This window comes from Hippoglossus stenolepis, chromosome 19 (genome assembly GCF_022539355.2).
Source record: "Hippoglossus stenolepis isolate QCI-W04-F060 chromosome 19, HSTE1.2, whole genome shotgun sequence".
Classification (NCBI taxonomy): domain Eukaryota; kingdom Metazoa; phylum Chordata; class Actinopteri; order Pleuronectiformes; family Pleuronectidae; genus Hippoglossus; species Hippoglossus stenolepis.
In genome coordinates this window covers 14,428,916-14,441,468 of record NC_061501.1, presented here as the reverse complement: position 1 = coordinate 14,441,468, position 12,553 = coordinate 14,428,916, and the positions used below count along the sequence as shown (strand labels likewise).

The 12,553-nt window shown below is 44.4% G+C and overlaps 1 protein-coding gene across 1 annotated transcript; it reads left to right on the top strand.

Annotated features, from left to right (window-relative positions):
- The first annotated feature begins 3,530 nt into the window (after positions 1-3,530).
- htr5ab (5-hydroxytryptamine (serotonin) receptor 5A, genome duplicate b) lies at positions 3,531-12,006 on the top strand. Its single transcript, XM_035142714.2, has 3 exons — positions 3,531-3,672; positions 7,035-7,815; positions 11,179-12,006. The coding sequence occupies exons 2-3, from the start codon at positions 7,108-7,110 to the stop codon at positions 11,509-11,511; spliced, it is 1,041 nt and encodes a 346-aa protein (XP_034998605.1). The 5' UTR covers positions 3,531-3,672; positions 7,035-7,107; the 3' UTR covers positions 11,512-12,006.
- Positions 12,007-12,553: the final 547 nt, after the last annotated feature.

Sequence of the window (12,553 nt, the reverse complement as noted above, 5' to 3'; positions counted from 1 at the left end):
TTCTCTATTTGACTGAACCAATTAAGTCCCTGAATGAGTCAATAAACATGTCGCCGCGCCGCCAAAGCCCGTCCAGGCTTCGACACATTTAGACGTGCGGCTCACATGAGACCTTTATAAGATCACAGAGCAAACGGAAAGGGCCTTGATGTAAAACACTATGTTTCTCTGTGTTCAACATTCAATCAATCATGGCACAATCACAGCTGTTCCAGGGGGACCACTGGATTTATGTGGCAGGTTTACTAACAACGTCCCTGATTCAAGACTGCATCCCATTTTTTTTCTCTACTCCCTCTCTCTCTCTCTCTCTCTCTCTCTCTCTCTCTGGTCATTTTCCAGGAGCTGGGCCGTAAGGTAATAGATGCTGACCGTGTAAAATTCTGGTTGCAACAGGAATAATTGATGACCGGCTATTTATGGGGATGAAACCAGTCTGGCGGGACAAGGTCAGGGATGTGATTTGCAGAAATGGGCCCAGTGAGAAAAAGACCCCCTTTCATTGCCTTGAACAAGGGAACAGAGGGGAGGATGAAAGACGCAGTCAAAAGCTCCATTAGTGCTCACTCTTTTTCTTTTTTGTGCAAAAACCCACAGACAACGCAACACGATGTGGGCCCTTCCAGAGCATCCATCTGAGCCCACTGCGCTGTATTCTCATCCGGGCTGCATGGAGAGTAAATAGCTGGAAGCGCAAGTATGTCATCTGTTTTAATCAGGCACCGCTTTGCACTGACACTTCAAATTGGTTGCAATAATGCCTTTATAGCCCAGTAATTAGCGTGAAACAGTTTTTACAAACCAGGTTATTCAGCAGCTGCTGCACGAGCAACTGCTGAGATGATTTGATTTTGTGCCTCAGCATCACCTGCATGAGGAAGTTAGAGGAGGGGAGGAGGAGGAGGAGGTGAAGGGTACCACTGCTACGTAAAGGTTTTTCGAGAAAGGGAAGGGATGTGATAAACTCCAACCTGCGTGCAGCTGCATATTTCATGGTTACTTACTCGGACGCACTCATCCTCCTTAAGCAGATGTTTCAAACAAATCCCAGGGATTAGGGGGAAGTGAGTGTTAGCACGAGCAACAATTAGATAGACTCTCACTGTAGCCTCGGAGGTGGCTGAGGTAAAGGAGGCGGCTGGTGGGTGTGGACGCTATTTGCATTAGCTTAAATCCAGGCACATGCATGCAGAGGGGTCTTAATGTGCAAGTTCGGCAGGATTTCAGACAATTATTTCCCGATGAAGCCCCCCTGTGGTGTCGATCGTGGAGCTGCAACAACAACTTTATACGGCTTCGCGTTTACTGTCACTTTCCGTAGGGCCCCATTGTGCGTCTGTGTACTAAACAGCCAGTTTACAGTCAGGGTATCGGTGCAGCATCAGCCTGCATTATAGGACAGCTGGATGTCATTACCATCACAGTGAGTGGCTGCATTAGAGAGTCTGGTAGGAAGCGCAGATCTTTTTTAAGATCAGCCTCCCCCGAGCGCGTCCCTGCTCTTTATACAGCTACAAGTCTGTTGGCGGCGAAAGTGATTAACATTAATAGGAGAGATCATTTTGTTTTTCGCAAAATCAAAACATCTTTAAAGCGATTTTCGAGCGGACAGATGGTTTGCTAAACAGTCACACGGTGTCCTGGTCTCTCTGCAGGAAGGTGATGATTTAATTAAATGTATCATGCAGGGAGATTTTCTCAGGACAAAGCATCCCACCGGATATTCAAACTCAATTTGATGTAAATTGTGCATATGGTCAATACATAAACGAGATTTGAATTGGGGTTTTTTTGTTACAAGAAACACTGATTAGGAAGATGGGGGAAATTTGCTTGCTAACATTTGATGATTGACACAAAGGAAATGCTTTTTGGACAAAACTGAAATTTAAAAGGGGATGATTACACTGCAGGGGAAGAAAAGGAAGGATTTTTTTGTTCTACTCTGAGAAAAAGATAAATACTAAATCTAATGGTAGTGCTTGGCAGAAAAGTCAGTTCATGAGGAAAGAGGACAAAGAGACGGATCTTTGAAGGATTAGTTTGTTTTGGGCATTTTGCACTAATGTACCAGGAAAACATACAGATTATTTCCTGATACATCAATAATTCATATTTTAGGGACTGATTTCTGTGTGTGCCATTTGGTGCAGCTTGATTGAATTTCGGGGGTATTTTGGATCTTGGCAGCCCACATAGCAAAATGGTTTTGGCCCAGATTTGGCTCACATCCCATCACATCCCACATCTGGCCCACATTCCATTTGGAATGACTGCACTCAGGCAATGCGCTCCTGTTTGCCAGTTTGTGGCCATAAGTAAGTCTATAGCAATACCACATTTTAACCAAAGGTGCCAAAAGGTGGCCCAAGATCATTTTGTGCTATTTGGGCCATATTCACCGTTTACCACATGTGCCACTTTGGGTTCACATCCAGATTACACCTTAACTTGAGCATCGCATGTTTCCCCAAAATGTCCCACATTTGTTTTGGGGATACTCAGGCCACATTTGTTGTTTTACAAGTCGGCCACTTGAGGTTCACATCCATTTTGCACCGGTCACAAGAAGGCCAAAAGTGCCGCACTCAATGTCCCTGAAGTGGCCCAAGTCTGTACACTATCGTCTGGGGGGGGGTATGTGCTCTACGTCTGAGTGACATTCTAGTTAAATATGTATGGAATGGAATAAGTTTCTCTATGGCAGAAACAAATTGTCAAACAAAACAACAACGCTACAGCCTCTGTAGCTGGACCACACAATTATATTTTCCTACTTCATTATACTGCATAATATTGTGAGGTGTTACTACTATTTCACACACACATGCTAGTACGTATGCTGTATGTAGAATATCGTATGTACAGGTTTTCCACTTTTTATCAGATCTTTTCTTCATGTCAAGGATGCCAACCAAACCTGTGTATGGTTGTTGTATGTGACAAATAAAATTTTGAAATGTTTAACAATCTGCAGGAACTTGATTATAAGTAGTGCATATGGCCAATAAATGAGATTTGAAAAGAAATAAGGATTAATCATGTTGGAGGGAGATGGAGGAAAAGTCGGGGGAGTTCCACAGGTAGTCGTGTGGAGGGACCATCCATCACAAAGCAGCGGGATGATCTCCTCCTCCTCCTCCTCCTCCTCCTCCAGCACCAGCAGCCCCTGAACATCACCGCAGAATGACACCCATCAGAAGGAGGCAACGTATTTACCGAGAGAGACAGAGACAGAGGCATCGTCTGCTCCTGCACTGCGCGCCTCTCAAAGAACAAGCTGTTGCGCACGCCACAAATACGCACAGAATACGCACGCAAGTCCCCCCCTTTTAATGCATGCACCAACAAAACGCAGTGTTAACAATGTGACTTGGACTCAAGCTCCCCCTTCCGAGCAGTGTGTGGTTCATTCCAGCGGCTCCTCTCTCTCTCTCTCTCTCTCTCTCTCTCTCTCTCTCTCTCTCTCTCTCTCTCTCTCTCTCTCTCTCTCTCTCTCTCTCTCTCTGTGTGTGTGTGTGTATCCTCGGTGTGTTTGTGCTGCCGTCAACACTGAGGCTCCTCACTCTCTCCTCTAACGGAGCAGCAGCAGCGGAGGAGGAGGAGGAGGATGTCGCTGGAGAGGTGATGCTCCTCCGGTGCGGGACCGCTTCACACCGAGCTGTCGACGGGGTGAGTTCCTTCCACACATGAGATCGTGTTTTGCAGATGCCGGGTTGATAAAAGTGAGGCTGCGTTTTTTTGTCTGAGATGCTTGTGCAACAATTGTCTCGGTGGTCATGTGGGCGCAGAGACGAGCGCAGACAGGGATCCTCGCGGGAACCATGCAGACTGAAAAGTTGTTGTTCTGATCTCGAACTCTTTTTTCTGAATAAAGCATGTGTGCATGCAGTGTTTGCTTGTTTGCAATGAGCTGGATGTTTTTTTATCTGAATATGTTGCACCAAACCACAACTGCCTCTCCATTACATTTCCATTAGCTTTATGCTGTTTCAAGAAGACACTTCCACACACACACACACCGCCCGTCCCTTCAGCTGCAGATGTCAGACTCAGGGGAATGGAGAGGAGAGGTTGTGACAGTGGGTTTGGACACAAAGAAAGAAAAGAAGTTGAGATGTCATTGTACTTTTTTGGCAACATTCAGAGCTGTGTTGGAAAGACAGTGTATTTACCAGCTTGCTCTTTGGATAAAGACAGAAAAATAAAGGCACTTGCAAATTACTTTTTTCCTTTTTTTTAATTCAGACGAATAAATAATTTGAGCAGAGAAAACCTAATTTTCCCAACATGCAATTTCAGTTTGTGGCCGCCTGTGAAAAAAGTGATGAAAGACCTGATTCCTGCAGCATCTGGTGCAGCATGAGGGCTCAGCATGAAGCTCAGAGAGGATTTAAGTTATTTTAGTCGTCTGCAAATGATGACGGGAGGAGGAACGGAGGAAAATCCTTCTTTGTCAGAGCGAACATCGTCGTCCCCTCGGTCTACTGAGAAGCAGAAGAGTGCAGAGCTTCACGTAGTTAATGAGAAGTTAATCAGCCCTTGCAAGTCTGAGGACAACCCCTGACCTGAGTTGACTCTTCGCTCATACATCTGTGCAAAGAAATATATATACCCTTCTCTACCACTGTCTTCCTCCTCACTCACACATATATATACGGTACATTAGCATGTGCTCCCCTGCAGCTGTGTGCACTGTACGTCCTGTCCTCCACAGCCGAGACACCTGGCCTGTGATGTCGAAGCGGAGAAACAGTAGGGTTGCCTTTGCCGAATGCCGCACATTTGATTGCCGGTCCCCCCCGCACAACGGTTGTCCAATTTCATGGCTATTAGTCTTGTTAATAGGAGCGGGGAGACGAGAGAGAGCGCAGGGGCCTGTCTGTGTGCTCGGCTGGACCCTTTGATTAGAGGGCATAGTTTGTGATGCCTGGAGACGGTGTCACATGTCACATAAATGCAGCGGCTGTCGCGAACATGGCTCGTATTGTTTTTCGCCCGTCGGGACTTATTGATGGAGCCCGGTGATTGACAACCAGCGGATCAGTCTGACACAACCCGCTGGCTGTAAAAACACATAAAGCATTTCACCGGGAACTTTTTATTTCTGTCAGTTGCAGAGAAAATCAACATGTCATTGTAAATTCAGACTAAATCTGAGGGATTTATTCATCAGATGATACAAAGATGCCTCAGTAACACAAGTGATGTCATTAGGGGCCAAAATCAGCTGCAGGAACGTGATCCCATTGAGGAAACTCAATTAGTAGCAGTTATTTCAGCTGAATTATATGAATTAGCTGAACTCATTATGGACACTTGCACTGTGCCCAGAGGCCTGTGAAAGACGTCCACGTCCCCTCATGACAACGCCACAGGAGGAGAAATGCAAAAATGAATGATTGTATTTAAGATTCAAGATAAAACTCTGGGTCAAGGTAAGAAACTGTGGAGTGTAACAGTTTCTTAAAGGGATAGTTCACCCAGAAAATGACCATTCACTCATTATCTCCTCGCCACTATGCCGATGGAGGTGGTGGGTGAAGTGTTTGAGTCCACGGAACACTTTTGGAGTTTCAGGGGTAAACAGCGTCGCAGCCAAATCCAGTACAATTAACAACATTTGACATTTTGACTAAAAACGTGGTGTAAATGAGGCCGTTTGTGGTTGAATTTGAATGTCGGGGCTTGCGGACACTTGGATGACACCACATTAGCAGTTTGGAGGCATGTTAGGTTTTTCTTTCTGTTGTTTTTCCACCTTTGAAGAATCGGTCCCCCAGTTACTTCAATTGTTTGGGATTTGGCAGCAACACTGTTTACCCCTGAAACTCCCAAAGTGTTTTGTGGACTCAAACACTTCACCCACCACCTCCATCGGCACAGTGGTGAGTTTGTAATGAAGGCATTTTCATTTTGGGGTGAACTATCCCTTTAAGAGTAGGTTAAAACTAGGTATTTATGAATACTAAACTATGATTAATGATTAGAATTAGCATCAACACCATTAAAAGAAACTCAGGACATTGTTAAACCAGGCACATCTGAGTGTATTTTCCAAAACATGAGGCATGAAATCATTAATTTCCCCCCAGTGATGCTGCTGAAAAAACGATTTCTTGATTCATTATTATCATAACAATGTATTCAGGACCAAATGATGGATTTCTAATGATAAGTCACATGATTCCATTCACAGCTAACGTCGCAGCTGGAGTTGTAGAATAGATGGTTTGTTTAATTGCCACTTTACACAGAAGCTATAATTTGTAAAGATCGATACCAGAACTTCACAAAACATCCAGTCGACAAACTGTAGAAGTGGATCAGGATTTGAGCTCCATCGCCTCTGCACTGTCGAACGTTGTGGAGCGTAGACTGTGGATGTATCGACAGAGCTGGCATGTCAAATCTTTTCCTCCCGAAACTGAGACAATCCTATGTTAATACAGAGTTTCTCTCCGATGGACACTCGCAAATTAAAGTGAGGAAAAAAAAAGAAAACTCTTAAAAACATCCAACTCGACAAAGCCTCGCGGGGAGGGATCTCTTTCCCAAATGAGCGCACAACAAAGACTCCACTTAAAACATTTGATTTTTGCATCGGAGGCCCGACTTTGATGCAAATCCAAGAACAGCAGTGGGATGATGAAACTGAATATTTATGGTCTTTTCCAGGCACAGAGATGTCGCGGCGTTCTTTCGAGCCCTTTTAACAGCAGATGAAATTGCACTTGAAAGTTGTGGGCAGGTTGCTTGACAGCTGAAATGAGAAACTCAAGTGCTTTTTACTATTGTGAGCATATCACTAAACCACCTCTCTGGTGAACGACACCGGCACATTTGCACTACACGGTAAAAGCCACTTCTTTTTTTTTTGTGTGAGAATGGCATCGTAAAGCCCTCATTCATAGAAGCATATATCTTGGAATTTCATCAAATTTGTGAATACGAAAAGGCTTTTAGACGCTGGAGAGAAAACTGTGCGGTCACATTAAAACAGTGTCATCCTTCTCTCTCCTCTCTTTCTGCAGAATGCATCAACTGTCTGCAGAAAGTGTCTCTACGTGGTCTTGGCCCTCGGCTGCCGGGCGGTGAGCAGCTACCATGACCTACCCCAACACCAGCACACTGACGGCCAACTTCAGTGTTGCCCCGGACCACTATGACTCCGGGGGAAACATTTACCGGCCCTTCTCCGTCTTCAGTGTGCTCACTCTTACCTTACTGGCGATGCTGGTGGTGGCCACCTTCGTCTGGAACTTGCTGGTGCTGGTGACCATCCTCCGGGTGAGGACGTTCCACCGCGTCCCCCACAACCTTGTGGCCTCGATGGCCATCTCTGACGTGATGGTGGCCGCCCTGGTCATGCCCCTCAGTCTCGTCCACGAGCTGAACGGCCGCCTGTGGAAACTGGGCCGCGTGCTGTGCCAGGTGTGGATCTCCTTCGATGTGCTCTGCTGCACGGCCAGCATCTGGAACGTGACGGCCATTGCGCTGGACCGCTACTGGTCCATCACCAGGCACCTGGAGTACACGCTCAAGACGCGCAAAAAGATCTCCAACGTGATGATCGCGCTCACGTGGCTGCTGTCCTCCATCATCTCCCTGTCGCCGCTCTTCGGCTGGGGGGAGACGTACTCAGAGGGCATGAAGTGCCAGGTGAGCCAGGAGCCGTCCTACACCATCTTCTCCACCTTCGGAGCATTTTACCTTCCTCTGTGTGTGGTGCTGTTTGTTTACTGGAAGATCTACAAGGCGGCCAAGTTTCGGATTGGCTCCCGCAAGACCAACACAATCACCCCCATGGCGGAGGTGATTATACTTGTTCTTTTCTTTTAGAGATACAGCTTCTTAAAATAACCCCTCATCCCTGTGAGTCACAATATCATTATCCTCCCCCTCCTCTATTAAATCATGCATATCTCTCCTGCTGAAACTGGCTGATACCCCTGACCCACAAACACTGCAATTATTCTTTATTTTGGATGATGAGCCATTCAACAGTAATCAGGGAAACTTGAGCATCTGATCTATGAGCATACGGACAAATAATCAAAGCCATCCTGCTCATCACCAGCAGTTTGCTAATGTGCGTAGGTTGAAGGCTATAAATACACACCTCCAACATCTTTAATGGGCCACTGCACCTTCCTGCCTTTGATAACTCTCTAATCAGCAGACAGCTGATCGAGATCTATTCCTCGAGCATTAGAAAACATTTATTCACCGTGAAGATTGTGTTTGCACCCACTTTACACTTGGAAATGTGATTCGAGATCCCTCCCAAAACAAATCAATGATAGAGAGTAGACATCTTTTTTTACTGCACCTATGAACTGCCTCTTATGAAAACCACACAGAGTCTGTACATCGTGACAAGCTGGCAAACATCCACAGAGGAAAGAGGAGGAGGTGTTTCCCAGAAAAGATCTTTTCATTTAAGTCATGCAGATACTTCGAAGTTTCCCGCAAATCCTCAAGACGCCTCTTAGTCATGGAGGTGTAACATGAGTTGGGAGAGCAAGATCAAGAGGGAGCAATTGTCAAGTGAATGAGCTCCGTCTTTTATTGCTTTGGTAGAATAGAATTTGAGCCATTCTACAGAATTGGTGCCATTTCCAACCCCCAGGACATTTTGTGCATAAATATGCATGAAACTTAACTGTGTGCAAAGTGTCCTGCACATTGAATTAATGATGTGTGATTGAAACTATTCATTAAAACCTACTGAAAATCTGCATTTCTCAGTCCCTGCTCCAATTGAGTGCAGATATAGAGACATTTAGTCATAACTATAAATTATACGAACAGATATGATAAAGAAATGGACTAATACTCATTTTTAATAGGTGAATATGTGCGTTATTAGATTCAGATTAAAAAATAAAGTTAAATTTAGAAGAATTACAACAAGCAATCGACACCCATTCTGCAGAATGACCCTTTTATGTCAAGTTCCATTACTCAGGCAATCACTCTTGCAGCCATGGCAATTAATTTGAATATGTTTTATTGGTTATGTTGCTTTCCGCTGATATATCAGCAGCTTATGGTCGAATGAAATGTGTCTCATTACCCAGCCAAAGTTTATTCTCATCATTTCCCGGCGTATGCATTCACGAGTCGAGGCGGCGAGCGCTGCACGGTGTCACCAGCGATATGACCAGTGGCATCAACATCGGAGATAATAAACCTGCTGCACTCATCCATCAACAACACCCACTCAAAGACATTAAGACATATACACACACACATACACTCGCCACGCTGGAGAGTTGGAGTTATGAAGCATGGATTGTTGACCCGGTTGCACAAATAGCATTATCAAAGATATATAGTTTCAGAAAACGGTTCATATAACAGGTGGCTGATGTTTTGTCTACTAAATGTTTCCTGACTAAATTTACCTGAACATATGACTAAACGGGTCTCTCCCACTTTTAAAGATTCAATGTGGGATTTAGGAGAATCTATTGGCTATCTAATCTATTAGAAACTGAAGATATAACATTCATTATTATGTTTTCATTAGTGTATAATCACCTGAAACGTAATAATTGAGTTGCCTCAGAATAGAGACAGATCGAACTGGGGCTCTAGAGAGGGCCTTTCTCAATTTGACTATAGCTGGCGGCCATGAGGATGAGAAGAGGGCTTGTCAATATGCAGGCTCACCTCTGGAAGGCTGTAAATCCTAAAAATCCATCCATCCACTTTCTATACGGCTTATGCGCATAGTTGTGTAACTGGTAAAAGTATATTAATATTAATTCACGGTTCTGCGTAAAAAAGTTTACAGCATTGATATTAGCTTTTGGATAGCCACAATCTTGGCAAGCCTTCACAGAGCACAGGGGCCACGACTGTTGACTTTTGCAAGAACATCATCAAACCACCAAAACGGGAGCAGAAGGAGGCGATAACCCATTTGATGTGAGCGACTGTAGCACGTCTGTTTAATCACTGGTGATGGGTCGGGTCCGGGGAGATATGTCAACCGGTCCGGCTGGGTGTGGATTTGAGCCCGACCCATATATCAGTTGGCTGAAAATTGGCAGATATGAGCCATTCACAGACTTAAGAGTATCTCCGTTGATATGGAAACGTTTATTTCACAGGATAAACTATTCAGAAAAGATGTGGATTCATGTTTACATTTAAAATATGTTTATTCTCTTAATTCCAGCTCTCTATATTTGGAGTTTACGGTTTATGGTTAAACTATAAAATATCAAACCTCAATTACATTTCGTTGTCATGAGGGTTTGACAACTATATCTTACGAGTCATTGTACATATATATATATATTCTCCATTTCTCCATTTTTCCATTTCTCCAGAGATGTAGCTTTAGGTCACTGAAGGTGAGTCTCAGTTTCTCAGGTCGAAGGTGCATCATCACCTCATCGATCTCCTGTGTGAAGGAGGATTTGCAGTAAAGAGCCTCTTTCAGTGGCTGCACCAGTTAGTGTATAAGTGTTGAGATGTCATAAACCTCCCATTGAATCTGAAACCTCCTTTCCAACAGCACTGCGCTTTTAACTTCTGGCCTCTGCTGTAAATGGATTCTCTTCATCCATCTTATCAGTCATGGACCTCGCTGACCCAAAGTGATTCAACTAAAAATTTCCCTTCAGAGTGAAAAAGTTCCCCCCCTGTCCTGATGCCGCGTCTTGTTTAAATATTGAACACAACTCAACGGCTTTGGAGGATCCGTTCTGTGTGTTTTATTTCTGACACGTTCGGAGCTGTTAAACATTTAAAAGCTGTTAGGCGGGCGAAGTGACCTCGGCGACTTCGACAGATAAACAAAACGATTCAGCCCTGAGCTGCGCTAGGCAACAGAACACGAGAGAGAGAAAGTCAGCAGATTAATGTTGACATTCTCCTCTTCCTCTTCCCCGCTGCACGCCGTGTTTGTGAAATGGCACAAAATGGGTTTCGGGAAAATATCGCAGATTAAGACATGACTCCGACTTTATGCTCGGTCCTGTGTGTTTAATCTTTGGATTGTTGAGCCACCTGTCGATTCATACTTCTCCTCCTCAGCCTATATAGTCCATCTTTTCTCAGTAATAGATTTTCTTTGGCCTTTGTTGTCAGTATATTTCCTTTCTCATTCTAATGGATCATTGAATCGATAGCGTGACTGATCTATTCTTTGATCGGCTGCAGGTGAAAGAGGAAACACAGCAGCCCCAGATGGTGTTCACTGTGCGCCACGCCACCGTGACCTTCCAGACAGACGGGGACACGTGGCGCGAGCAGAAGGAGAAGAAGGCGGCGCTGATGGTTGGCATTCTGATCGGCGTGTTTGTGCTGTGCTGGATTCCCTTCTTCATCACCGAGCTCATCGTGCCGCTGTGCTCCTGCGACATCCCGCCCATCTGGAAGAGCATCTTCCTGTGGCTGGGCTACTCCAACTCCTTCTTCAACCCGCTCATATACACCGCCTTCAATAAGAACTACAACAACGCCCTGAGGAACCTCTTCTCCCGACAGCGCTGAGACACTCGGCACCGGCGAGCACTCCACACTGTTCCTCCTCCACGGCGAGAAGAACCGACGATGGAACCACAAACTGTCTTTATAAACGTGTCATTTTTTAACCTTGGATGTGTTTTGTCTATTACTACACTGATGTTACCTCACAGCTGGACTGAAATGATTGTCTGAGGTGCTGTAGCTACAGGGAGGAGAATACATTTGTTGTGTTGTGATGTGAAGGGGGCATTTACGACGCCATCTACATGTTGTCGATTCAGGCTTATTAGGGAGAAAGGCATGTTTACTCCCTGGTAAACAGTTTCATCATCGTATGTGAAGCTGCTGGGAATCATTTCAAAGTAGAGCTAGAAGAAAAATTAAAGAAAAACAGAACAAAACGAACCTCGTGAATAATAAACCCAAGAACAAGCTGTGCATTCGCCACTTTCTACCCAAAGTCCTCAGTGAGTGAACAGTATTTTTATCTGTAATAAATGTTAAAGTGAAGCATGAGAACTGGATCCTCAGCGAGTAGTTGTGTCATATGTAAGTGAGCTCCTGCTGGAGAGAAACATCAATGTGTTTTTGCACAAATCTCTTGAAATATTAAAAGTGTGAAGAAGCGGCTGTGGATCTGTTCAGAGCATCGATCATCGCTGTCCAGTGAAAACTACAACATTTCGTGATTGTGAGCAAATTCACAGAACAATCCGATTTGAGACTTGACGGCTTCATCATGTGACTTCAGCTCTCGCTCTATAACAATTTCAACTTTAAATGAAGCAAGTTGAAATAATTGATGTACAACTGTAAGAATGAAACATCCTAAAGTACAAATACACACACAAAAAGAGTAAATAGTAAAGTTGAACCAACCGACCAACATTGGCTGAAAAACACAACATTCGATCGTCTGCAAAAAGTTGTTTTTGCAAATCTGAAAGTGTTTCTGAGAAGTTCACACGTTAGAGATGAACAGTTTTCACAGGACAGCAGTGCTACATGGCTTAAATACGATAAAACGCTATTAAATTATCTTTTTTTTCCAAACAGATTTGTTTGT